This window comes from Columba livia, chromosome 3, assembly GCF_036013475.1.
Source record: "Columba livia isolate bColLiv1 breed racing homer chromosome 3, bColLiv1.pat.W.v2, whole genome shotgun sequence".
Classification (NCBI taxonomy): Eukaryota; Metazoa; Chordata; class Aves; order Columbiformes; family Columbidae; genus Columba; species Columba livia.
In genome coordinates this window covers 61,487,217-61,514,817 of record NC_088604.1, presented here as the reverse complement: position 1 = coordinate 61,514,817, position 27,601 = coordinate 61,487,217, and the positions used below count along the sequence as shown (strand labels likewise).

At 41.7% G+C, this 27,601-nt stretch overlaps 1 protein-coding gene across 20 annotated transcripts in view; it reads left to right on the top strand.

Moving 5' to 3' along the window:
• Positions 1–27,601, top strand: part of NHSL1 (NHS like 1) — a 180,786-nt gene that overhangs the window by 141,791 nt on the left and 11,394 nt on the right. For 14 of the 20 annotated variants that reach the window (XM_065057148.1, XM_065057167.1, XM_065057150.1 and 11 more), the window contains 3 exons: positions 3,279–3,406; positions 13,559–13,751; positions 18,526–18,657. In XM_065057148.1, the coding sequence (XP_064913220.1) occupies positions 3,279–3,406; positions 13,559–13,751; positions 18,526–18,657 (453 nt within the window). The remainder of the gene's footprint in view (positions 1–3,278; positions 3,407–13,558; positions 13,752–18,525; positions 18,658–27,601) is intronic. The other 6 variants (XM_065057152.1, XM_065057151.1, XM_065057156.1 and 3 more) reach the window with 1 other exon arrangement.

Sequence of the window (27,601 nt, the reverse complement as noted above, 5' to 3'; positions counted from 1 at the left end):
CCAAACATCCCCCACACTGGGCGCGGCTCAGTGTGCCTCGGCACTCCCTTCTTCTAATGTCCCAGGAGCCAGGGTGCTCTGGGCCAAACAAAAGAAGCTGTTAGCCTCAAGTAGCAGAGAAAGGGGGAGATGTGCCATACTGAAGGAGGGAGGGGGGTTTGCATTCTGCCACAGTATCAGACATTGACAACTTCTACACATATTTTTGTGTCGTGCATCTCCTGAAACATCATATCTGCCCTGTTCTAATAACTGTAGAAATGATGAGGAGGTTGTTAGAAGTTCTTTGACCACATTTCCCACGCACTTTCTTCATGCTTAACTAAAACCACCCTGTGAACAGCAAAACTCAACCTCAGGCAAAATTTCCTTCTCTAGGAAAGTTTTAACTTTTTTACCACAGGGAGTGGGGATAAATTATATTCTAATGTGATCTGACTCCAGTCATTTATAGAGAAACATTTATGATACAGAAGAGGTTTTGAAATTCATTGTATCTCTAGTGTAGAATTAAGACAAGGACTAATGTCTGGTGACAGGCAAATGATGACGGGCAGCACCCCAGTGCACTCAGCCCCAGCAGCAGTCGTGGGATGAAGGGGAGGTATTTCCAGCATTTATGCCATGGCATGACCCAGTGTGGCCCAAGGCAGTGCCAACATCCTGGTGCTCCCAGGCAAACAGCCAGTCTTGGTGTAAACAAAACTGGTTCGTCTGGTGCACAATAGTATTCTTGCACGGTTCAGATCAGAAAAATGCAAGATTATGACCATGAGCTTGGTCTGCATGTGCTGCAGAATTGAACTAGCAGGGCCATCCTCAGGAACAGGTGTTTGTGTCCCGCTTGATGTGGTCTGCTGGGGTTTGCCCTGGCTGTTCTTAGGCAGAAATACGGAAAGGCTGTACAAGGTTTTGTATGTTGGGTAATGTGGGTAATGGCAGCCCTTCCGCTGTGTCCTCCCAAAAGTATATGTGTCCCCGTCTCAGCTAGCACTAACGTATTGTCATATTCTTAAAAGAGAAGATTTTTAATAACTAGAACTGGCTTATCCTGCAATAGCTTCCGGTGTTACATGGATCTTGTCTTGTGGACAAATAGAGGTTGTAAGCTTGATAAACTGCCATTTTTTTAATTGTCAGTCCACTTGTTGAACTTGCAGGGGACTTGAGACTTTCAGTGTTGATGTTCTTAAGTTGTTGGAGCTCTTCTGCACTTCATGAAGTGCATTATTCATGTCCTTGGTTAGGAGAATAAATAAGATCAAGCAGTTAATATCAAAGTGTGCATCTATCATGGTCCGTAAGAGCCTGTCACCTTTGGGGTGTGCTGTGGTATCTGATGTCCAGCAGTCACAGAAATGGACAGCCAGGACCCTGGTCCTTATCTCAAGAACAATCCTATGTACACTTTATGTTGTATTTGTGTTTGTTTGTGGTGATTAGCACTGATCTGCAGCTAAAACTTGCAGTGTCTAAGTTGACAACTTCGTGTGTTAATCCACGCCACAAATCGATGCAAGTCCTTGGGCTTCAGCCTGCTTATCACTGCTGATTTGTAGCTCAAACCGATAAACAGCCCATCAGGGTGCTCACGTTTTTTAGTGTTATGTGCTTGATCTGGCTGGATGTGGGGCTGGATTTGGAAGGGTGGTGGAGGAAGTTGTTTCACTGTGGTTGCTGGCAGTCATTTTTCACCACTCCCCAGCTCCCATCTCCTAAAACGCAGCAGCTGTTTGCCAGATGTGTGCAGTGCCCGCATGCTCAGAGATGCAAAACAGGTAAATGCGGTTGTCGACCCTCTGTTCCTGAGGTATAGCAATTGGTGTGGATCTCCAAACCCACCGCAGCACCCTTGGTCTTTGAACTGAGACAGAAGTGACAGGTTCGCACCATACTGCCCTTTTTTGACCCAGTATAGAAACACATGATAGGCCAGGACGTATGTCTGGCTCTGATGGAAATGGCAAGTTGACACACTGTGAGCTTTCTTTCTCCATGTGCATGTGCAGATACAGGGGAGTCCACACTGATTAAATCCTCACAGAGCTCTAGGTCAGTTAACCCATCAGCATGGAGCCCTCCAGACCTCAGTCTCAGGGGCATCTGCCTATGGCAGAAGAAACTTACACTGGAGTTGCAAGTTGTAACTCCACTTAATCATGTGCCAGGCAAAAGCCTCTCTTAAACCTTGCCCTCAATATAAACATTACATGTTTTCCATTGTAAGGGGTATTAAAGACATCAAGATAACGAGACATGATACAATCACAGAAAAACTTTCTCCAGTAAGTGATGAAAAAAAGTGCTTTCTGTCATGATAATGCCTGTGTATTGTGCAGAAATTTCAGTTCTTTAGAGAGAAATGTACGAAATACTTAATTTTATTTTTGCTTTCCTCATCTTTCCACAGATTCAGATATCTGTCTCTGGAAACGTAACGCTAACAGTTTGACTGGGCTGATGAGTTTGGTTGCCGCATTTTGAACATTTAATTTTTCCTTATGCTCTGGCGTCTGTTGCTCTGTAGCACAGTCACACTGAATATCAATTAGGAGGCGGGAAGGTGATTGTGGAAAACTTGGGTGGAGGGGATGCGATACTGACTGGGATTTTGGCCATTGTGAGTGGGGGTGCATGTTTTCTCTGAATTCCTTCTGAACTTTGAACACTCCTCAGTATTAAACCTCACGTGCTCTGCAGTGACATGAGATTTTGAGATGCCCAGGGCTTGCATTCCTCTCTCTGAAATGACAATAAATGGTCTCTTCCACAGGCAGGAAGACAGGACAAGTGGTCAGTGCCAAAGTTATGTAGCAGATGGTGCTTGAGTTGCGAGCAACTTCGTCGTTTCATGTGTAAGGCACATAATGGATGTCTACCGGCCTGGCAAATGAGACCCCCGGTGTTACTCACATGCTTCCATCTCCCATCCTGCAAGATGCTGCCATCTGTCAAGACACCGAGCCAGGCCTCACTCAAATAAATAAATAAATAAATAATATTCCCCTTCTTTCCAAAGCTCTTGCCATCCTCTGTGACAGATAAAAGCCATGTGTATATACATGCTATGTGTGGGCATATGTATATGATATATGTGAAGGAGGAGGAAATATAGATACAAATATGAGGAATGCACTTTTGAGTTCTGGTCTTTGGATAAGCGGTGCTAATGCATGGTAAAATACTCTGTATTTTTTATAAGTGCCATTATACACAAAGTGTAAACAGTAATGGCTCTTGTCATGAATTAATCTTCTCTTTTCTCTGTCTTTCGGCAGAGTGTGACAAGTTGCGGCGGGATGGCTACCGGAGCTCGCAGTATTACTCACAGGGCCCCACCTTCTCCTCGTCCTCCAGCGCAGTCTCTGGAAGTTACCAGGATGATTATGAAGAAATTGAACAAAAGGTAATGGTAGGGGGGCAGAGTGCTTTAAAGGGTACATGCCTGGTGTGGTTTAATTGCCTGTCATAACATTGTTCAAGTCAGGTAGGGTTTTTAGAAGATCATAAAGATGCGTATTCCTTTGAATTACAGTGATGTTACATAATCTGACTTCCACAGTCTCTTAAAAATCCCAGTTCTACCCATGCATTTATATAAAGTCACACTGGCACAATAAAGGTGTGAAAGCCAGGAGGAGTTATTTAATGTTCAGGAGGCAAAACCCTAAGCAAGGGTAGCTGTTCTGAGTCTGTTAAGTGTTTACATTCCAGTAGCAGGAAGAGCTATTAGCCAGCCATCAGCGTACTCCCATTGTAACAGCTACCTGTGCACACTTTGAATTGCTAACACAGGCAGTTATGCAGTTTCGTTAGGTAGAGGCTTTGTCCCAGTGCATCACAACTGTTTACATAAAGGCATCCAGAAGAATAAAAGATAACCCACTGTCGGCTTGCTTTCAGTTTGCTTCATGGTTTTCCTGTTTACCTGCCTACATCTCAACTTCATGTACGCTTAGCTTAGAATCTAGAAATTAATTAAACAAATAAAGCAAAGGGGTAGTTGAGCACAAGTCCTAAGAAAGCTGTGAGGACGTATTGTTATATACATCAATTTATATACATTTCAATTAAAGAACTAGTAAGTTGCATTAATGGTGTAAAGAACAAAAGAAATTTTGTTCCCCTGCCCTCACCTCATGCTGTTGTGCCTGTGAGCTCCGAAGGAGAATTTGTGGCCAACTTCAGTGCTGTGGGCTAAGATATTAGTGCTGGTGGGCAGCAAGATGTCCAAACCTGAGATGCTGGAGCTCCTGGGATTTTCAAGACAGCTACTCCAGAATACTTTGCCACAAAGGGTTGCTTAGAGAGTGAGAGGATATCCTTGATTGTAACGCAGTCTGATTTCTTTTAATCATTACTTACGTGCTTCTGTAGCATGGACCAAAAACTCTGTCTCTACACAAAGCGTGCAAATCCCGAGACCTCACTTCAGAGGGTACAGTGTTTTCAGTTCTGTACTCTGTGGCTTTAAATCACATAATAAAAGGTGTTGTGCAGTATGTACAGGCTCTCATCCAGGTGGTGATTACATTATCCATGTATTGGCACAGAACATTAGAGCATCTTGTTTAGCTGTGTGTGGTGTGTACTGACAGTGAGCAGAGAATGTAAAGCACATGCAAACTGTGGACTGCATTACAATGAAAATTTGCAAAACCCTACTGAAATCAGTGGAATTATGGTTTCCACTGGGGAAAGTATTAACACGTTTTTTGCTATTAGTGTACTGCATATATATGCATACATATATGTTATCAACTTGTCTTAGCCAGTGCTGTGCAGCATACGACCATCTGCACATGTGAAACTAATGTGTAACATTTAATAAATATAAATACGCTTCTTTTTTTAACAATTTGAATTAGAGCATATAAGCATGGGTGAGGCCTCTTAGAGGTCTTAGACCTGTCATTCTTATCTTGGTTATGTTTTTTCTGGAGTGTTACTATAAAATGTTACTTAAAATTACTGTGTATTGTGAAAAAAATTAATGCAATTAATTATGCTTCAAATATAGAATAGCACTCCCATTTCAAATCGGAATAGTTTCCTTTAAATTTTTTTAGCTGAAAGGATGATTCAGAGCTGTGGAGAAAGATAGTTGTCAAATTGACAGTCTTGGATGTTACTGATTATCTCAAAACATTAACCTTAACCCTGCCACTCTTATTTGCAGCTTAGAAAGACCTTAATCCCTTGTATAAGGTAGTGTGGTTCTCCCTTCATGTTATACAACTTAGTGTTTTGTGGGGTCATTTGACCAGCATATTTGTTTAACTGTTTTTTTTGTAGTGACCTAAAATTTTACTCTTTTTTAGATGAACACTTACCACAACAGATCTCTGAACTTGAATTATAATCCCACTGGTAAAGTGCTGAGTAATTCTAATAAATCTTATGCCTTGAGCAAGTCATATTTCAGCTGTCAGAAGAATTCTTCACTGACAGTATGGAACTGGGGTCACCAAAATCCCGTGATTCAAACTGCGAACTCCTCACTACCAGATGAAAGCTGTGTAGCTTTGTTGTCTATTCAAAGAAAAAAACCCAACATTTAAATTCTGTACATGCAGTACTTAACAGTTGAAACTTGAGAAGAGCAGAATAATGATGGATGGATGAATAGCTATTTACTCTTCGGAAATTTGCTTCCAAGTTGACATAATTGCCAATTTGCAGAAAAACAATGCTTTGCTGCGTGGTGATTTCACAAAGGAAACCATCTTTCCCTGCTCTTTTTAATCTGCTTTAAAAAAAAAGTAGCCAGATAGTCCACTTGTCTGTCTACACCAAGGCAATGTGAAGCCATGGGTAGGTGATGCGAGAGGAGACCTCCACAAACGTTCTCATGTTTTCTGGAGGTGTCTGTCACCGGTGGGTGTTATTCATACCACAAAACACATGGTTCAGCATGAGCCTTAGGAAATGTCTGAGATACGAAGAACATTTGCTGTTCTGAAAGAAAAATGCTAGGAAGAAGGAGGCAAGTTAGATCAACTCAGAAACAAGCAAACAAAATTAAAAAACACAGAAAGCTGAGGTCTCTGAGTAGTAGTTGATATGAAGTTCTTGGAACCACCCTTTAACTCTTAGCATTGATTCTTACAGGTTACGTTAACAGAGCACAGACCAAGCTCCACTGTAGTACTGATCCTAATTGAGTTTGTTGGAGATTAAATTGGTTTATCTGGATTTTACCCTTCAGTACTGTGACCACCGTCCTCCTTGCTTGTCTATTACGTACCCCTGTTGGTGATACACCTTGGGAGCTATTCCTGTCCTTCAGTATTGCTCTTTTTCCCCGGTGTCAAAGATATATTGAGATGTCATTTTCAAACTTTGCTTCCCCTTATATTCTGAAACGTGTACATTGTGTATATTAAATGTATTTGTCTTCTGTGTGTTTTTCATTCTTTTTTCTTTCCTTTTTTATCACTCATTCTCTTTGTTTCTTTTTGTCTCGCTCAACAGTCTACTCTGTTAGACTGCATCTCTCAGTCTTGCATTAGCGCCTGCTGTAACTTGGTTCCCTGGAGCAACAAGGTACCTTGCCCACGAGTGGGACCATCCAGCTGCCGTGTCTGCAGCTTGATGTTACTCGTAGCATTTAGCATATGTGCAAACTTATCCTGCTCTTAGCCTTCAGTCATTATCTGCTTCTGTTTTCTGTTTAAAAAAAACAAAGGAAAAAAAAAACACCTACTCAACAGAGGAATGTCATGCCAGGTTTGTTTCTTTTATTTTTCCTCATTATGCTTTTTTGTCTATTAACATTAGCATTCTTTGAAACCTCTCCTCCAGTGAAAAAATGTGTTTTATTTAATTGGGTGCTTCATTGGGTTTTAATTAGTCAAGAACACACTTTACTAGTTTGGAGTAACTTTTTTTTTTTTTAATTATGAATGTGAGCTGCAGAGAGTACTGACTCTCAGGTATGCACTATATCATGTCTTTATTTCATCTATAAAAATGTTTGTAGGGCAAAAACTCATGATATTTTTCCCCAGGTGCTGTCATTTGGTTTATGAACTTTGCTTTGAGACAGTCTGTTAGGCTTCGGGTGCAAAAACATTTCTTTAGTTTATTCATGAGTGAAAAAAAAAAAGTATGGTTTTGCCACTGTACTCAGCCAAATTCTTAGTTGTCCCTTCAATACCTGCAAGCGACTGTTCAGTATCTTAAATGGAAACAAAGGCATTAACTGTATTGACTTGAGGAGGCCTAATTCAAAATTTTGCTCAGTGTTAAGAGGGTCTGAGTAAATTGGGCATTCCCGTGTGGGGGTGGGAGCGCTGAGATCCTTGAGGCTGTGGCAGAACTAGAGGTCTTGCTGGGTGGTGGTGCCCTCAGCTGGCCTCCCTGCCCCTCTGCTGCGGCTGCATGGGGGTGCTCTTGTCAGCAGCGCATGTCGTTTATACTGCTTCGCTTTTTTGTGAAAATGCTGCTCAGTTTACTGGGTTGAAACAGCAGGTCAAAGCATGAGGAAGTGAGTACAGAAACAACTTGACCAAACAAACGAGGGTAATTCTTCACTCACCACATACTCACACTGTGCAATTCCTGCAAGAATTGTGGATGCTGAAAGTTTACATGAGTTCAGAAAGCAACTGGGTAAATTCTTGGCAGGGGAGGACTCCATCCAGTGCTGAGAAAATATTCAGGGGAAGGTATCCACTGTATGCATCCTCTGATTTAATTTTGCCTGTATGTCATTGATTGGCCGTTATCATAAAGCAGATACCAGGTAGCCTTTAAAAGCTCTGATCTGATCGAGTGCGGCTCTTCTCATATTTTTAATCCCGTTGCAACAGAGTAGAGCAACAAGAAAGGAACATTTCTGCAGTGCTGGTTAAGGTGATAATTTGCGTGATGTTCAGTAATTTCTGCCAACAACAAAAAAATAATCCCTTCCTTATTGAGACAGTGAAGGCTATGAAGTGAAGGATTTAGTAGGATAACAAAGTAGGCTAGTGCAACTGAAGGTCTCTGTGTAGAAGTAATAAAAAGGGAATATGCTATGAAAAACTGGGGGACTAGACTTGGGGACCTTGGTCTGGAGGGCACCAAATAGAGCAAGACATGAATAATTCAACTTGAGTGTAATCTCATGTAAATTTGCAATATGACAGTGTCCCATAGCACACTATGAAACCCCGCAGGTTGAAGCAGGCACATAAAGTGGCATTCTCAGTTGATTAAGACAAGAAGCTAAAAGTTTGGGAGGGTTTTGTTTGTTTGTTTGTTTTTCTCTGTTATTATTTGTCTTGATTCCTTTGCATTGGGTAAAAGGGCATGTGGGGCCATCCAACCTAGTAGAAGGCTGGAGAAGAAATAGGATCTTGACAAACAGTAATAGACAGCTGAATTGGTATGGTTCCTGTCCACAATGCTGATTTTTTTTTTCCTTAATTTTATTTTCCTGAGAAATTCCAATTTTAGATATGATTGCAATAGGCCATGAGGTGAAAGACATGACAAGAAGGTTGAAGTTCATTTGCTGAAACGTAAAATGTGTATGGATTGAACTTTCCTTCTGGAGGTCCTGTATTTTTTTCAAACATTGTAGTATAAACCTCTGGAATATAAAAAGAATGAGAATGAACAGGGTATTTAGGCAGAGCGTGTGGCAAGATACACAGCATATACTCACTTGTCATCTGAGACCTCTCAAAAAGCATGAATGTGCTGAGATAGTGAAACCCTTTTGTTGTGTCTCAGCAACTAAGTAGGCTGGGGGACAATATGTCAACAAGGCAACGGCAAGGCTCTGGCTTACTGAGCCATATAGCTTGTCTATGGTGTATTTATAGGCCATTTCTTTTCTGGATTCTCATTTCAACCCCCATTTGAAAGTTCATGCGTTGTCCCCGCCTAATGCATTTTCATGGAAACACTGCAAGGTCCAAGGGTGTTGATTTCACATCCCATCTTTCCCTCTTTCCGGGTCCCTCAAAAAGGATGAATTCGAGCAAATTTTCCCGAGGAGATGAGTCTAACATCCCGTTGCACAGAAATTTGGCCATTTAAGTCTAGCAATAAAGTTATTATGAAACAGAGATGCTTTAAAAATGTGGTGCTTTCTATTCCATGATAAACATAGTGTTTATGGTCTGCCTTGCTAAGCAGATAACATAATCTCTAAGTACTGCCTAGTCCAGTTCTATTTCTTATACAACAGACCATACTTGAGAAGACATTCCTGTTATACAGCAGAAATTTACTGCTGTTTTGTAAATCTGGGAACGTTTGCTTAAAAAATGTATATTCCTATTTTCATCCCGATTAGACATAAATAATTTCTGTGTGAAGAAAGCTGAAAGATGAGCTGCTGTCTTCCTCTGTGTGCAATAAAGCTGTGTACGGCTTTGTTATGCCCTTTAAAAGTATCTTCATATCACAGGGGGATTGGACTAGATGATCTTTAGAGGTCCCTTCCAATCCCAAACATACTGTGATACTGTGATAAACATACCACGATCATTGAGAGCACTTTGGAAGAAAAAATATAAGAAGAGACAGTCATGCTCATCCAGCAACAACAGAAAGTGTCCCTGCAGATGAAGTGTGTACATTTCTTCCTACACTCAAAACTGCCCGCAACTCTTTTACTGGATTATTTTGTAGATGCCCACACCACTGTCCTATGGCAGAAAATCACTCTGACATAGGGCTTTGACCTTAACTGCACAATTGGGTTTTCAATTGCTTTTCATTTGTTACATGCTCCCTGGGCTGATTCATTTCAATCTGTTTTCCTCCCTTTGTCCCTCGTTTTCTCAGCTTTTAATTCTGCAAAATTTGTGATTGCTGCCTCACTTTTTTTTTTTTTTTAATATATAATTAGGATGCCCTTCTAATAAATGCTTCAGTTTTTCTGTCTGTTTACATACTGTAACAGAAAAAGGGTTCTGTTTGGTTTGGGTAATTTCCCTGAAAAGGAAGGGTGGCTTTGTAACCACTATCTCTGTCACTTGACATATTGGAGTAGCCCCTGGTGACTGTTCTATGACAGCTGAGACCTGGCACTGCCGTACAGTCTGAATGTGACAGATATTGATGTTGACAGTGTCAACCAAGCAGAGTATCCCAAGGTCACTGGAGCTCATCCTCACCCCACACAAACTGCAAAACTAGGCTTGAAGCGTGCCTCGATTCAGGCAGAGAAAAGCTCTTCATAGAAGGGGGAAAATGATGTTTCTCTGCCTCAGCCTCTGATTACTCCTTTAAATGCACACACACGTGCCCGCTATGGCCCCGGGCTGTCACCCCTGTGTCATGGTCCCTACAAATCATTTATCTTCTCTCATCTGTTTTTAAACCTAACTGGGGGGAAGCATGGCCTGGAGGCAGATTTGCCTTCTGCAGTGGTACTTCTCTCCCAAATTGCTAAAGTTAATGAAAGTTTTTATACATTCAAGTGATTTGTGGTGGGAAGGTGCTTGTGTTTGTGTATAGGTGCGTATACATATGTGTGCATGCACTGTGTATCTGTATAAACAGTGTATGTACATGTACCCGTAAAAAGATAAATGTTCACATTATGTTTTTGTTGGCCCTGGTTGGATGCCAGGTACCCACTCTGTTGCCCCCTTCCTTGGCTGGACAGAGGAGAGAAAATATAATGAAAGGCTTGTGGATCAAGTTAAGGACAGGGAGATCTGTCAGTCATTAATGTCATGGGCAAAAGAGACTTGACTTGGGGAAATTAATTTAATTTATTGACAGCCAAATTAGGCTAGGGTAATAAAACCAAATCTTAAAACATCTTTTCCCTGCCCCTCCATTCTTCTCAAGCTCAACTTCACTCCTAAATTCTCCACCTTCTCCCCGTGAGCGGCGCAGGGGGATGAGGAGTGGGGGTTGTGTTCTCATCTCACATGTTGTCTCTGCTGCTCCTTCCTCCTTACAGTCTTCCCTGCTCCAGCGTGGGGTCCCTCCACGAACTTCTCCAACGTGAGTCCTTTGCACAGGCTGCAGTTCTTCATTAACTGCTCCAGCGTGGTTTCCCCACCAGGTCATAAATCCAGCCAGCAAACCTGGTCCACCCTGGGCTCTTCTCTCCATGGGGGCACAGGTCCTGCCAGGAGCCTGCTCCAGCATGGGCTTCCCATGGGGTTCACAGCCTCTTTTGGGCATTCACCTGCTCTGGTGTGGGGTCCTCTCCAGTCTGCAGGTAGATCTCTGCTCCATCGTGAACCTCCCTGGGCTGCCAGAGGACAGCTGGCCTCCCCATGGCTGCACCACGCACGGGCTGCAGAGAACTCTCCGCTCCAGAACCTGGAACACCTCCTGCCGTCCTTCTTCACTGACCTGGGTGTCTGCAGTTGTCTCTCTCACATATTCTCACTGCTTTCTCCTGACTGCTGCTGGTGTTGTGCAGGCTTTTTCTGTGTTATCTCAGAGGCGCCACCACCATCGCTGATGGGTTTGGCCTTGGACAGCAGTGGGTCCATCTTGGAGCCATGTGGCATTGGCTCTGTCAGACATGGGGGAAGCTTCTGGCAGCTTCTCAGAGGAGCCACCTCTCTACCCCCTCCCCCCCACTACCAAAACCTTGCCATGCAAACCCAATACAATTTTTATAGAAGTGGTTTTGGAGCCTTTTAAAAACAATGCAGGACTGACAAAATATTGGTATCCTTCAGGAAGCATGCATTGAAAGAATCACTGGGGCTTTCACAGCACTGAGCCATTTCCTGCAGAGCAGCATCTATCCCCTCCGCAGCCTCCCTGCTAAAGAAATGTAAGACTGACAGAAATGGATTATTTCCTCAAAGAAGTGTGCTTCCAAACCTCAGCATGATATTAGTAATAATTTTGTTGCCAGAATTTCTTTTCTATTATTATTACCTGAAGATTGTTTCACATTTTGCCTGGAAGTTGTTTTTATTTTTATTAAATAAAATGTTTGGCCCTGTCCTAAAGGATGTAGAGCCAAAGCATAACAGAATAAATAAATGGTTATTTATTTATAAGCAGTGGGAACTCCTCATGGTAACAGGAAGAAAATTAAAATCAGAAATGATAAACAGTGGTTGCGGCACAGTGTCTGGGCATGTCTTTTGTACAGCACTCAACTTCAAGAGAAAACAGATCGCTTACACTGAAAGCATATAGTAATAATTTTAAAAATCCATCTGTTACAATAGCTCTGATGTTTCTTTCCATGCCTGTGTACAGCAGTGAGGGAGCAACTGCTGGGAGAATCGGTGATCTGGTACTGCCAGCCCCTATTTTGGGTAGTGGTCTGCTCTCCAAAGGGGGAGAGGGCTGTATCTCTGGTCTGGTGGCACAGAGGGAGGTCCGCGGTGCCAGGCAGCCCAGGCAAACACCCCAGGAGTCCCGAGGCTGCAGAGAAATCTCTGCTCATGCTGGAGCCTCTACACAACTCTTCTTCCATGGTTTTCTTCTCTTTTTCTTTTTTTTTCTTTCCTTCATTTTTCCTGAGAGCCAGAGGTTGGTTTTCCTCCAGGTCTTTCTTCCTCTCCTGCTTCTGAGATTCTCCGGGGTGCCTTGCTGGCAGGAGTGGGGAGGAGAGAGCTGCTTCTCCTGGGTTTGCCTGGAGCTTGTGACCACCTGCTATTAATAGAAGCCCTAGTGATGCCTCATGTTTGCCCCAAGCCTGCCTGTCCTCAGGGTTTGCTGCGGACTGGTACTGTCCTATCAGTAAAAACCTGCGTTATGGCTTTCTGTGTCATTACTGGCGTGCAAGTGAGGACCTTGTAATGAAAACAAATTTGCTCCCTGAAAGCAAATGGCTTTTTTGGCTTGTAACTTTGTCTTGTGGAAGGATTTGCACAAGCTGTTGCAACCTGTTTTCTGGTGCAGAAGGGATTTTGTTTCATTGTTTGGGGTTTTTTTGTTTCGTTTGTTAAGTGGCACACCCACCATGGAGGTGAAATCTGCCACTTTGGTAAGGAATGACTTTTAAAATGATCATTCGATGACTACTATACATTAACTGCTTCATCCTTAAAAATTAGGCAAAATGAACCCCTTGACCGTGGCATGAATTTGTCCCAAGGCCAAAGCAAAGTTACTCTTGCTACCCCACTGACCCGTGGCTGATGGATTTGTAGAGTGCATCAGCTGGTTCTTTTACTGAGCTCTCCCAAAATCTCTCTTTGTAATAGGCTTCTTGCTGAGACCTTACACATCCTTGTCACCTAGTGCAGCTGGAGCAAAGCAGTGCTCAGATCTCATCTTCCTAATAGGGCACTGGAGGGGTTAATCACTCTAGGGATAAGATCAATGTGTAAGATAATTAGTAACTGTCCTTTGCGCTGCTGAAGACCACTCTTTTCTTTCTTATTTCTTTCTATATTCCTTAGACTGATCAGATGTCCTAGATAAATACAATCCAGGTGTTTTGTTTTGCGTAGTTTGTGGTGTGGTTGTTTTTGTTTTTAATCACTCTTTATATAGGTCAAAGTGTGACCTTGGTCAAAGTGTATTTTGCTCCACAAGCAATCGTAATGGCTGCAGGGGCAATAACTTAGTAATACCTTTTTTTTAGGTAGTAAACTTACATTGTTTCATGTATTTCTGTTTGTAGTGTCCCGTCTCTTCCCCAGAAGAAGAAAGGCTTATTACCATCAAAAGGCCTAAAACTCCAGTTCCAAATGAGTTATCGGATATCAACACCCAAACCAACTGGACCAAGTCACTCCCGCTGCCAACACCAGAAGAGAAAATGCGACAACAAGCACAGGCAGTCCAAACAGATGTGGTTCCTATTAATGTGACTGGTAGGCTTTTAATTTCAGTAATTGCATTACACTGATGAGGGAGGGAAGGGATAAAAGGGGTTCTACACAGTTGTATAGTATTTTGACACTGATATATTTGATGCATGAATTTTGAATTACTTATTGCACAGTGTTTTGTGTTTAATAGTCCATCTCTAACTTAATGAGAAAACCTCAGAATCCCTGGAAATTATCATTAGTGAAGACAGTCTACAATGTTGACTTGAAGTGGCATTAGGCATTCATGTAATACAAGAAGAGGGTAGATGAATAGCAGTGTTTTGCTATAGACTGCACTGAAGATATGTAATGGAAAATCATGTTTCATGCAATGCTAATGATATTTCAGGATTTTCTTCTAGGAGTTTTATGTAAGGGAGGTAATCGGGGACTTCAGTTTTCCCAAGACTAAATGTTACAAAATTCAAGGAAAAGAACTCCAGGGTCTTATTTATATCAGCAACAAGAGGTTTAGGTGTCAAGGAGAGTGGGATAAGAACAGCAAAAGTTAATGGGGCTACATCTTTGAGCAAGATCTGTGGTAAAACATTCCACTTATGTGACAATAGTCCATGTTTTTGTGTTATGAACTGTGTATTAACACTTCATTTTGAAAGTGCTTTTTGGCTTTGCAGGTGCAGAACTCCTGCTTTGTGGAAGTTAAAATAAGTTAAAGCCTAATGCTGAATAGATACTTTGTTGTGTGTAAACAGAATTTCTGCAAAAGATCAAATTATCTCTTCAGTGTAATAATCCTTCTTTTTCTGCACAATATCAAGATTGTCTGTTATTAGTTAATTCAAATAACTGACCGTTTGCCTGCCAAAACCAGGATGATATTCAATATCCAATTTATTTCAAACGCCATATGGCGCTCTCTGGCTCCATGCTCCCTCTTACAATCAATAGCTTGAAATACTTGGTTTTGTTTTGAAAGTAAATTAGTAGTTCCCTTTCCCAGTGTGGCTACCAATAATTTTTTCACGTGTATTGTCATAAACTAGTATTTTAAATAACACTGTTTAATAGTATTTAGATAGCTTAGGAGCCGCACTTCTGTGACCAACATCAAAGAGCTCTGAGAAATCAACAAGAAATGTTTCCTTAAATAAACAGCAGAAAATGTTTGAAATAAATAACGTGAAAACAACAGAAAATGAGGAACACTCTAGGTCTGGATAATTAATAGAAGGAAAACAAGTGTAATGCTGAAACGTTACTAGGCCAGTTGGCATTATGTAGGGAATGTAGGATGCAGGTGCAGAGAGCCGAGTTATTGGAACAATGGATGATCTGACATAATCGATAAGGTTGAGCAGGGCTTAGATATTGCAACAGCAGTAACAGGGTGTACTTAAAGAGTAATCTGCTGTTCGATTTAATGACCATGGATACTAAAAGTGTATGGGGGAAGTAAACAGATGGAAAGAAAAATAAAGTAAAAGAGATCAAATAACCCTCACAAATTTAATTCAGTGTCACTGGGAACATGACCGTGTTTGCATAAATTGCACGTGTGACTTCAACCAGCTTACCTTGACTGATGTAGGAAACCTTCTCAGCTTTTCTGATAAAAATGCACATACTACACCTCACCTTTCTGGAGTGTGCTGTTGAGCACTTATTCCCTTACAAACAGGGATAGAAAGGGAGGGCAGTAAAGGAAAACTGCTGTTGCAGTAGGCACACTAGTCTCTGGGATCCAGCGTTCCCTTTCCCTTGGAATAATTATATTGCTACTGTGAAAGTAACAGACTAGGAGCCACACACCAAAAGAAGCTGCTGTCCTCGTTCCTCTTTAAAAAGTCACAGTCTGCTCCCCTCCTCTGCCCTCCCACACGCCCAGTGATTTTATTTTGTGAAGCTCCTTATGTTGCTGCACAAGGCAGGAAAAAACGATGAAGAATTCTGTGCTGTTTGTTCAACGTACCATGGAACAAACCATTGATGGTTTTTGTTTTGATTTGGCTTTTTCCTTCGCTTGCTCTTTTTCTCACTCTCCCAGAAGTGAGGTCGAAAAACTTCCATTTTATTGCTCCTGGCATTAAATAAAAGGTTAACCTCTGAAGAGGCTGCTGGCGATTGCCAGCGTTTTCAGCAGTGCATTAGTAATGATTTGGCTACAATGGCCTCTCACGTGGCTGTGCAATAAGTGCTCCATGAGTTCAGCTTTCAGGGCTCTTCAGTGAACAGATTGCAACTAATACAGTAGTAGTAAAAATCTGTTGGGTAGCCTGAAGGTGCAGGGGCATTGCATTAGGCTGACAAGCTGCTGACTAAACATCCAGATTTGGAAGCAGTTTCAGTCTTAGGGGGTGCCTGGGCTGAGCTTATTCTGGCCTGGAAGGGCTTGGGCTGAATTTTCAGTGGTGGCCGGTCTTTGCTTTCATATATCCTGGGGTTTAAAAGATGTATAATGGTGTCTGCTCTCCTGGGTTTTCTGGAACTAACTTTCTTTCCAGATAGAGGAGTCTGGTGATGGTGGAGGTGATCAGCGCCAGGCTGGATCCTGCAAAACATTTAAGCATTTGCTTGAGTCTGCCTTGACTGACTCTAGTGAGATTTAAGCACACACTTAAATATTTTCAATGAATCCAAGGAAACTGAGTAAACTGCATGAGGGAAAATTGAGTAAAATGTGTAAGGAATGCCTAAATGATTTGTTACAAACCTGTAACAGAAGGAGAAAAGTATCCTTAAATCTGCAAAATATGTTTTAATGTTAACATCAATATTTATTAAAAGCAAAAAGAAAAGGTGACAATGAAGAAGGAAAAAAAGAATGAGACGTTCTGATTTTGCTTATTGGAATTTATTGAAGCTGCTACTTTGAAATTCTTAAATTTGCACAGTGGCTTTGAAAAAGCCTTTGTGTATGAAAAGCCATGGAGGATGGATTGGTTGAGTTAGCTCTTAGGTAGCTCAAGGGAAGAAGTTACTGTGGGTCAGCTGACACAGTGACATTTCCCCATGGTCACACTGTTTGTGCTGTCTGAGGCTTCATGTAAAAGACTCTTTCCTTGTTTGTACCTTCCACTTACCATTTACATTTTATTGCAGGGCATTTAAAGCTGTATTTTAATTTCCTTGCAAGTCACCATCTCAGGCATAATTGTTGGGTTTTGAATGGATAAAGATATGTTCAGAGATGCAAAACTTTCTCCTTCAAATTCTTTGGATTTATTAGAATGTGACTAGAATTATTATTCCTATCCTCCATGGCAGGATTACCGAAGGACCCCATAAGGATCCTAATGTTCTAACAGCAGTGATGCTCCAAACAGTGGATAGTCTGTCTTAGTGTTTCAGGGATTCTACTAAGCTGGTGGGATCCATAGCTCTAAATTTTATAGATCCCAAGGGCTTCCTCCTCCCTTAATCTGCCCTGACTTCAGTCAGTCCAAAACTTGGGTGAAACTGGCACTTTTTTTGTAGCTGGAAGGATTTTGCTTAGCACAAGTGCCGCTCACGGCAGCACAAGGCTTCGGTCAAACAGAGTCAGTCTCTTTATACTTATAAGACAGTGAATGAAACTGCTACATTTTTTCCTTGCATTTTCACAAGTCCACATGCTATACTTTAATATATGACTGTATCTTTACCTGTTACAGAGGTAATGAGGTTTTCTGTGCTATTTGAAGGACACACATCATACTGGTGTGCAGTCAGCCAGGGATAATATTTATGATGTATTAGTTACTGTGCATTAATCACTTTTTAGAGGTAAATAATTTGGTCATCTATTTTCAAAAAAAAAAAGCGTACAAAGCAAAAAACTTACATGCATATCAAGTTTTAAATGGGATATTAAGCAGTGCTTTAAAATGCATTAACTTCTAAAAAGGCAACTTACTTGTGAGATATGGGGGGTAGTTGTTAGATTTTTAGAAGTGACAGAGAATTAACTCAGCTCACAACCTATTGGGCAAGTTTTATCTTGCTGCTAGTAAAATGACCAAATTATAAACCTCTAAACAAAAGTGAATTCCTAAAGAAAAGTTGCTTAATGATAGTGGTGCTTCTGGGTCCCATTATGATACAGCACATGGTCATTATAAGGCTTTGTCTGGCAACATGCACTTACACATTTTTTTGGCTCTTGCTGTTGTATATTTTTATAATCATTTATAAAGTTTCAATTTTAAACAGCTTCCACTCTGAAATATTTATGAGACCACAAGATGAGTTTGATCTCTGCATGATCCATAGTACTTATTTGTATTCAAGTTAAAAGATCACCATCAGAAATGTGGTGCATTTGACAGGTTCAAAGCAACTTGAAATGAAAAAACTGTCTTGTGATTTAATGATGGAGCTGTGCAAAGATGTTGTAATAACTGTTGCCAATAGCAATGTCTGTTCCTGCATAAACCATTGTGATCTTTCATTTTCATGAACAGATTTGCTTTTTCTGCAGCTCATTACTTTAAAATAAAACAACAAAACCACCCAAGACAAACAAAAAGGGCCAAATTAAAGTAAGGATTCTGTTCTCTTGTGGAATTAGAGCTGCTCTCACCAGATCTGAACTGGGCGTGGGAAGTCTAAAATTCCTTTTAAAACCTGCAGTACTGTGTAGTGGATATGTGTGTCTAAAGCCTTACTGTGACGATATGCCGTATCTTTCTTCAGTGCAAACTTTCATTGTAGGAACAAGCTAACATCATTTATTAATGCCTTTTTTTCCATTTCTACAACAAAACTAGTGGAAGAAAGTGCATGATGTCAGCGTGCTTGGAAGTAATGTTGCTTTGCTTGTTCTACCATGTATTAGGGGAGAATTTCGACCGCCAAGCCAGCATTCGGCGGTCTCTAATTTACACAGACACAGTGGTAAGACGGCCGAAGAAAGTCAAAAGGAGAAAGACTATTACAGGAATCCCTGACAACATACAAAAGGAGCTAGGTATGGCTCATCAGAACTGTATTCCATCCACTGTTCATTGTCACTGCTTGTCATTACTCGACTAATAACATTACCAGTGCTCATGAAACCAATACAGTCTGATAGCCTGTTACAGTTCCAAATACGTGTGTGCCTCCTTGCCACCTTGTACATTGGGGAATTAGGACCTTTTTATCTGTTGGCTTCCATCTGTTGAAGGGAACAGGGTATTTGGAAAATGGTGTCCTGGTACAGTTCAGTCCGCAGGGACACAAGGTTTCTGGTCTTTAATGCTTTCCTGGAGATTTGGTCTACGTCTGCTCCCCCAGGATGTTCACTGAAGCAAAACTGAAGTGGGCAGACATTTTGGCTTGCAAATAATTACTCAGTGGAATAAAACAATTCATGGATACCTTCCCAAATCTGCCAGGAGTTGCATCAGCAGTGAAAAGCCTGTATATTTTCCAGTTTAGTTTAAATCTAATTGGCAACCCCTTAAGTATCAGTGTTATTTGATTTGAAGTAATTTACATGAGCTCATCAGCTATTGCATATGCTGCAAAGGAAAAATGCATCCTTGGTCACATTTACACTACCTCAGGCTGTCCTCTTTCACAGTTAGTAGCACACGTGATATTCAAAGCTGTTGAAGCATGGCAAATTTTGGTAGACTTACCAGACACTTTTTGTAGAACTCTTTGATTTAAGTCTGGTCATTCTTACTTATTCTTTAAAAAAGATGTTTCGGTTTTTCCTGAACAATTACTTCACAGATAAAATTATGCTCCCCCTCTCTTTGTTTTGCAGTACAGGAAGAATGTCTTTTCAAATAGTCTAGCAGAACATAATTTTAGGTGATTTACATGTGGAATCAACTGATATATTGATGGCTTCAGTAAATTTGACTACCTTGCATTTACTACCTTCCTTTTTAAATTATGTTTTCAGTTCCTGGTTCTTTGTCTAGATTTTTCAGAAACAGAATCAAAAATATGTAGCTTGTCTGGATGGATGGGTTTGAAATGAGCTAGAGGGCCAGGCGTAGACAAAGCCAAGAAACAAACAAGTGCATGAAGAGCAGTTTGTGGGTGGAACTGTGCTCCTTCAGCATCTATAATGAAACAGTGCCCTGCCAAGGGGATCTTCTACCTCAAGAAAGATAATTCAATTGCCCTGACCCTGTTAGGACACCTAAAGTTAGGCAGCTTTAAGTTTTGTTACTTTTGGATCTCATGTAATGGTTTTATTTTGAACTGCAGCTTTGAGATTTGTCCAAAGCTGTCAGGTACCTTTATCTATCTTTTCTTGTGGGATGGATACTGTTTTTTGCCTGCTGTAGGGAACTCCTTATAGTGGGGTTTCCTTCCTCCCTCTTCACTGTCCATAGTAGGCCATGCCACCTGGCAGGAGACTCTTTCCAGACCTGGAGTCCTCCTGGAGATCAAAATCTGAATTTGTTATTTGCTGAGCGAGAAAAACACATTTGTCAGCTTTGCAATCAACTATAAACAAGCTTGAGAGTTAAATAAAATAAAATAGATTTGTTCTAGCCAAACAAAGATCAAAGCTGGAAACAAAGCTACATTAAAACTTAATATTGAGTTGTTCTTATCAAAAGATTCCCTTCTCCTGCTTTTGGTCTCTGGGGCTAATCCCTCAGATACCATGTTTACACGTGGTTTGAGGAACAGCAGGGACAGCCCTCATCCTCCCTCATCTCTTCAGGATGCATACCTTTTTAATTCCCTTCTTCCATTTTAAACTACATCTCTTTGCTCTGTCTAGAGCTGAGATGAAATGACTTCTGCTCCTTAAAAGCACTTGTGCAGCTTCAATGCAAAACTGATACAGGACATCCTTTAAACTGGTCATTTCAGGGCACTTAACAATGGTCTTGAGTCTAGACTGAGGGAGCTGGGTCTCTTTAGTTTGGAAAAGAGGAGACTGAGGGGTGACCTTATCAATGTTTACGAATATACAAAGGATGAGCGTCACGAGGATGGAGCCAGGCTCTTCTCGGTGACAAACAATGGTAGGACAAGGGGTAATGGGTTTAAACTGGAACACAAGAGTTTCCACTTAAACTTGAGAAGAAACTTCTCAGTGAGGGTAACAGAGCACTGGAACAGGCTGCCCGGGGGGTTGTGGAGTCTCCTACTCTGGAGACATTCAAAACCCGCCTGGACACATTCCTGTGTAACCTCATCTAGGTGTTCCTGGTCTGGCAGGGGGCTTGGACTAGATGATCTTTTGAGGTCCCTTCCAATCCCTAACATTCTGTGATTCTGTGATTCTGAAAATTATATGTATACCAAGGTCATAATTTTTGACAGAGGGTATCTTTGATGTATGTACGACTCACCTCAAGGGCACATATTGGAGAAAACCAGAGCGAAGGAAAACACTTTGTCCCACGCTAGAATTTGTCACTTTTTGGGGTCCTGACACTCTCTCAGGCACGTAGATTTTGAAACGGATGACAACTGTACTTGGGTGGACGTGTGGAGAATGATTCCTGCTGGCAGCATTTCCAAAACCTCAAGGTTATGTTTGTGACCACTTCCGACATGTTTAATGCTTGAAAACATGAGCTGTAATTTACCTGGTGGAAAAAACTGAGAATGCAGTTGACATCTATCTTAAAAAGAAATCTTCAATCAATATCTTAAAAGAAGCTTGTGACTATTGCCAATCTGTTTGCTAAAGTTGACAGGTTTTATGGCCTTGATTTTGGTCTTTCATCTCTGTGCTGAGCACACTTCATGTTGCACTGCTTGAAGGTTTTCCTTGGCTCCTATTTTAAGTTGCAGAAATGTCAGGGCTGGCAGTATATCTGCGTTATATCTGTGGGAGCTCTCTCTGGCTGGTTCCTTGGCCCACAGCGGGCAGGCGTGTGGGGCTTCAGCCATCTGCCCTACGGTGGAAGTTGCCTGAGGAGCTTCATCTTGCTTCCGTGGTCGTTATATGTCAGCCAGACAGCAAAATGTGAGCCAGGAAAGCTCTCCGATGGCAGCGTCCATACTGTTAGTGTGTCGCTATCCATCACTAGAAACAAAGTGCGCTTGAAAAGAGAACAATTATCGGTGTCTTCATCTTATAGGTGCGGAAGCCAGGCATGCTGCAGTGGAGTGACTTTGCCAGAGTCACCCACCAGGCCGCTGGCAAGGCTGGGAATAAATTAAGTCGCCCCCATCCTTGTTCAGTGCACTTTCTGCCTTTTCTCCTCTGTCACTCCCCAAATATTTCTGTAGACTATTTCTCTTACACTGTCCCAAAACAAACAACGAGTTGTTTTAAAACATTCCACAGTTCATTTGATCGGAACAAGGATCTGGACTAAACTCCAAATCAAGCAATTGCATTGTGCCTATTGACATTCTCCCTGTGGTTTCAGCTGAATAAATCTCTTTGTTTCTCCCCTAAAGCATTGCTGTGAATGGCTACAATATTTACACAAAGATTAAAATCCCTTGGTACATCAAAGTTGCTGTGCGCAGGCTGAATAACCAACACATACAGCAGATTCTTGTTACCTCTTGTTTATCCTTCAGAAGGAAGCAGAAACTTGAGAGAACCTCAAAGCTTCAACCAAGCTTGAACTATTTTCATTTCTTGCGAGAGAGCCTGGAAGAGCTTCTGCTGGGCCAAGCTGCTGGGGTTCTCCCCTGGCTCCTTTGGAACAAAAAGGACCGAACAGAAGAGAAGGCTGCGCTGATTATTGGCCTGAGCTCAGCAGCCATGGTACCCTTGCAGAATTTAGCCAAACGTATTGAAAGGAGTCGTTACCTGCACCAGTAAGCCTTGTGCAGAAAGTATCTTTGAACATTCTTACTTTTGAGTGTTATAATACTGCTGTGTTTTCACAGGTGTCTTCCCCCGATGTACCAGTCTCTCTGCATAGCCTGGAAACTTCTGCATAAAAAGTGCTGCTTAAATAAAATGTGATGGGATAGATGGGATTCTGAGACAGAATAAGTATATGAGATGCCTCTCAGTTTAGAGATTCCAGTTATTTTCTGAATAGCAGGAGCTTTTCAGTACTATCTAGCAGAGCAACACCAAAGTAAGAGGAGAAGGCAAATCATTCCTCTCTCTGCCAAGCACAGCAGTGGAAAAATTAGATTTGCATACCTCTGAATTACTTTCACTGTCTTATAGAACATAAATATTATATATGTATTTAATGGAGCTAATGTCAGATCAAAACTGCAGAAAGGACAAGAAACTTTGAGATGATGTTTCCCTTCAAGTTTTTGTGCTCTCAGTTTCTCTGTTCTGTGTTGACATTATCCATCACTTCTAGCTTCAGATGGTGCCTTATGTGCAAACTGGTATTCTCCCCTCAGGAAAGAAGGTGATTCCCAAACAGAAGTTTGGCAGAGGTGAGCAGCATTCTGGGAGAACCTGTTGCAGGCCTTGCTCGTGTCTTGGCTGTTGGTTATCTTCAGCTTCCTTCACACATTCCATCTCTTCAGATGAAATAAAGGCAGCAAAATGCCTTCATGTTTCCATGGTTCCTTCTCTGTGTCAGTGCTCTAGGGTCTGGCTCAGACTAACTTTGTGAGGGTACCAAATACCTGGTTGTGAGTGTTTCTCCAGAGCTCTGCACAGGTGCAGTCCGGGGCACTGATGGACAACTTCTGGTGACCTGAACTCCCTCCCTCTCTTGCAGGAGGAGCAAGTTCCAGAGTGGGGTATCGGTTCCACCTTAGTTTATCTTTGAAGTAAACATATCTCAGCAAAGCAGGGGAGAGGAAAACATCTTCAGGTTTTCTACCTTTCAATTTCTTCTGCCAGGCATTATGCTTTTCTTTAATCAAACAGAAAGTTTCTCTCCTCTTCTTGTTTTCAAAAAAAGTATTCAAATTTCATGCTTTGTATGTACTTTCCTTGAATTATTTCTTTTTTTTTTTTTTTTCCACCTTAAAGTGCAATTCAGGGTCTTTGTGGCTCTGTGATTCTTTTTCCCCTCCCATCTACCTTTCTTTTCTGTCTTTCTAACCAGAGAGTTCAGAGGGTCAGAATAACCTCAGATGCTTTTCTTCAGCTTATTTCTCTGCCTCCCATTTTCAGTAGCTCACAATGAGTTGTCACCTATAGGACCTCCTGTCATTCATCAGGATAGATATGAGTGACATCTGAATGGTCAGTCACTCATTTGCCTTCTTGTGGTACAGCTCAGCCTCCCTGTTGCTACCAGCCAGTGTCCCAGGTATCATTTGAGACTGTTGAAGCTTCTCCTTTGACGTGCCTTAGAGGAGACCATTCCATCTCAGCAGCGTGGGTGCACAGAAGTCCTTATGATATTTGGGAACTCAGCTGTTCTATTGAAGACTCCTCTTAATTGATACTCTTTTCCAATTAGTCTTTTGCGCACTAGTAGTCATTCAGGTTACAGGTCCCACAGGTAAGAAGAGTCCCAGATACCCAGTGGTCCTACAAAAATGCCACGCACATATCCAAGAATGAAAGATAGCAATGCCAGGAATATAATCTTAACCAGAGGCTGTTCAGTTAGCAAAATGAACAGAATCAAGAAAATTTAAATTCCCTCTGTTTTCATCAAAATTCTTCCTTGCAGGGTGGCAGTGATATATGCAAGGGTTTGTGATGTTTTTTAGCTGTCGGTCTGAGAAGTGCTGCAGGATTCTCTGCTTCATTTTCTCCCCTCTGAGAGATTACAAATGCTTCATGGAGCACAGTGAAAATTCCTTAATATTGCCATAAGCTTGATGTACTTGTCCATTTCTTGTTGAGTGTCTGTTAAAAATAACTTGCTTTTTAAGTACTGGACTAAAATAGATGAAGAATCTCTGAGTTTTTTTGTAAGACTGTAAGTTGTGGTGCCTGCACAGTGACTTGGCCAGGTCACCAGGTTTGGATAAGGGTTACTAGGCAGGGTGTGAGAAGATGAAAGCAACAAATCTTAGGAATGTGCCTGTGGCACAAGAGACAAGTGCTTGTAATAGAAACGATTAGTCAGAAGTGGTTTGGGAAGAGAGATTACTTCTATATACTAGTTGAAACAAGCATGTTCTTTGTGATATCAACATACTTTTTATCCTTTCAAATCCTCAGTTCTCTTTGCTCATGTCAGTGCAGGGGACCTTTCTGCAGCAAGTTGCCACCAGATCAGCCAGAGTCACAGTGAGACAAGGGGTCTTCTAGTAGCTAGGACCTGGCCCTAGGGATTACATGCAGGAACTTTCTTTTTTCCATCAAATTTGCAGTCAGTCTCAGTCCTTGTCGTCTCTAATGAGCAACACCAGTAACGATCAGAGTCAGGGAAAACTGGTGTAACCTGTATATGCCTGTCTTGGACAGAGTGTGTGGAGCTAAGATAGGCGTTTGAACCTCTTCTCTGTGCTTCCATGCAAGAGATGTTAAATATGTTGCATGTTTCGCTTGTTCCAGATGGTAGGTGTTCTTTACTTGCTGCTGGCATCTACACTGGACGCATTAGGGAAGAGCATTTGCCCTGAGAGATATTTTCAGCATAGCAAGAAGTAGCAAGAATAAAGAAGTGTACATTCAGGTCTCCTGTGGTGGACATAGCACTGGCTGCAGGGCTGCTGGACACAGGATTATATAAAATGCGGACAAGATAATTATTAATTACTTTCAGCTGCATAGATCATATCACCAAATTGCAGCCGCTTCTGACTTCGTAACATCTGTAACCTGATGTCCAGTTCTGCAGTCACCCCTGCAACTAGATGGACTTGTGGATGGTATTCTTTAAAACTCTGTTTCCCTTCCAGAATTTTTGATGTTGCAGAAATATCTTGTAACTTCTGACTGTTACTTAAGTAGAGGGTTTTTTGAAAGACAATAGGATTTTCTATGTAATGGTCAACTAAAGGTCTGAGCTGTCCCTTAGAATTGGATTGCTCATCTTCCAGCTGCAGTACCAACAGAAGCAGTTAGATTTTAAGAATTTCTGAAAACCCTTGCTTTTAGCGTTACTCTGGAAGCGAGTGAGGGTTTTACAGTGTACTTGGAAATTGCAAACACAATATTCATCACTCCCTCCCTCTGAATTCCACCAAAATCTTAAAACCCTCAACATTTTAAGAGATGACCTGAATCCTAAATGTTCCTTTGGTTGGTTTTTTTTGAACTATTTTCCATGCAGATTTCTGGTTTCCCTCTTCAGGAAACTGAGCTGTCAAAAGAGCAATTGCTGTATTATAAAGGGCGAGTAAATCCTTATGGCCTTGCATGAGATTGTGCATACATGTAAAGCCAAAAACAAAGCTAAAGTAATTTCAGAATATGCTGCATTTCTAGAAAAAAATATTTAAAACTTCAAAGTTGTATTCTTGTAATAGCAACAGCTGTAAAAAAGCCCTTCTCTGACCATATCCCATATAATGACTGAAGGATGTAGCCCTGTAATTTATACTTCTGAGGCAGGGCTGTCTTACCCCCTGTGAACCCTATATTTATTTGGGCTCTGCACTGTTGTAACTACCAGCGGCCTCATGCTGGTGCAAAGACCTGCCCTGATGGGCATCCCTGCAGTATTGAGGTTATAAAGGTTTACTGCTGTTCATAGAATCCTAGAATCCCAGAATAGTTTGGTTTGGAAGGGACCTTCAATAGTCATCTAGTCCAACCTCCTGCAATGAGCAGGGACATCTTCAACTAGATCGGGTTGCTCAGAGCCCCGTCCAGCCTGGCCTGGAATGTCTCCAGGGATGGGGCATCTACCACCTCTCTGGGCAACCTGGGCCAGTGTTTCACCACCCTCATTGTAAAAGATTTCTTCCTCATGTCTAGCCTGAAGCTCCCCTCTTTTAGTTTAAAACCATTATCCCTTGTCATAACGCTCTTCTAAAACGTTTGTCCCCCACTTTCATATATGGTCCTTTTAAGTAGTGAAAGGCTGCAATAAAGTGTCCTGTAGAATCAACTTATGCAGTTTCTGTGAGCAAAACAGGCTGAACCCTAAACTACATCTCTTCTAGTAACAAACACAGGGTTAGTACTGACGCTCAACAGCGTTGAGGGCAGTTGTTGGTTCTGCCCTGGTGTTAACCTGCTGCTCCGGCACCGCCGTGGCCTGGGCCAGCAGCCCCCCGGGATCCAGCTGGGCACGGCTGCCAGGGATGGGGCACAGGCTGCTCCCCAAGGTATTTCGGTACAGCCACCCGTTCCAGAAAAGAGCTTGGCTTGGATTGACATAAGAAGGGTCCTTGGCCTCTCTCACTTAGAAGCTTAGATATAGTGCCAGGGTTTAATTTTGTATTTCAGACATTTTAAAGCATCGCTGTGCATTTGCAACGAACAGGATGTCCCAGTGATGCATTCTGACACTCCTGGGTTTGGAAGGACGAAGGGGGAGGTTCACAAGTCCAGTGTTGTCCTGCTTTGCCGTCTGCCTTCCCTAGCAGTAACGTTTTAAACAGGCATAAACTGTCCGTGCGCATTACGCTGCTTGTGGAGTGCATTTAGCTTCCTTTGTGAAAACCAATGTATTGCATACTGAAATGAGGCGCTCTCAGCCACAGGTCAGTATGTGATGGTATTAGCTACTCGCTGTAGTGCTGACAGCTTTACCCTCCACAAGCCCCATCCTCTGTCTTGTATGTGCTGGGGGTGTGTGTGTGTATTTCCAAGTGGTAGAAACATGAAAAATACCCCATCTCTTTCGTTATTTATGTAACCTAGTCCACAGATTTTTATGACCAGCTCTTTTTAATTGCCTAACAGTTGCTATCAGTGATATCATGGTTCCAGAAACATTCATAATTTCTACTTTGATGTTTTTATCTCTCTTAACCCGATTCTATAGAAAAAGTACACATGGAAAGCAAAATGAAATTATCTTTCTTACTGTACAGTTCTTAATAACTGTATACAGAATATGCAAATACTTCTCTTGGTTGGCTGCAGTAGTCCATCTGTTCTGACAGTATCTCATATTAGATTATCCAAGATGTTTGCCAGCATCCGAGTATCT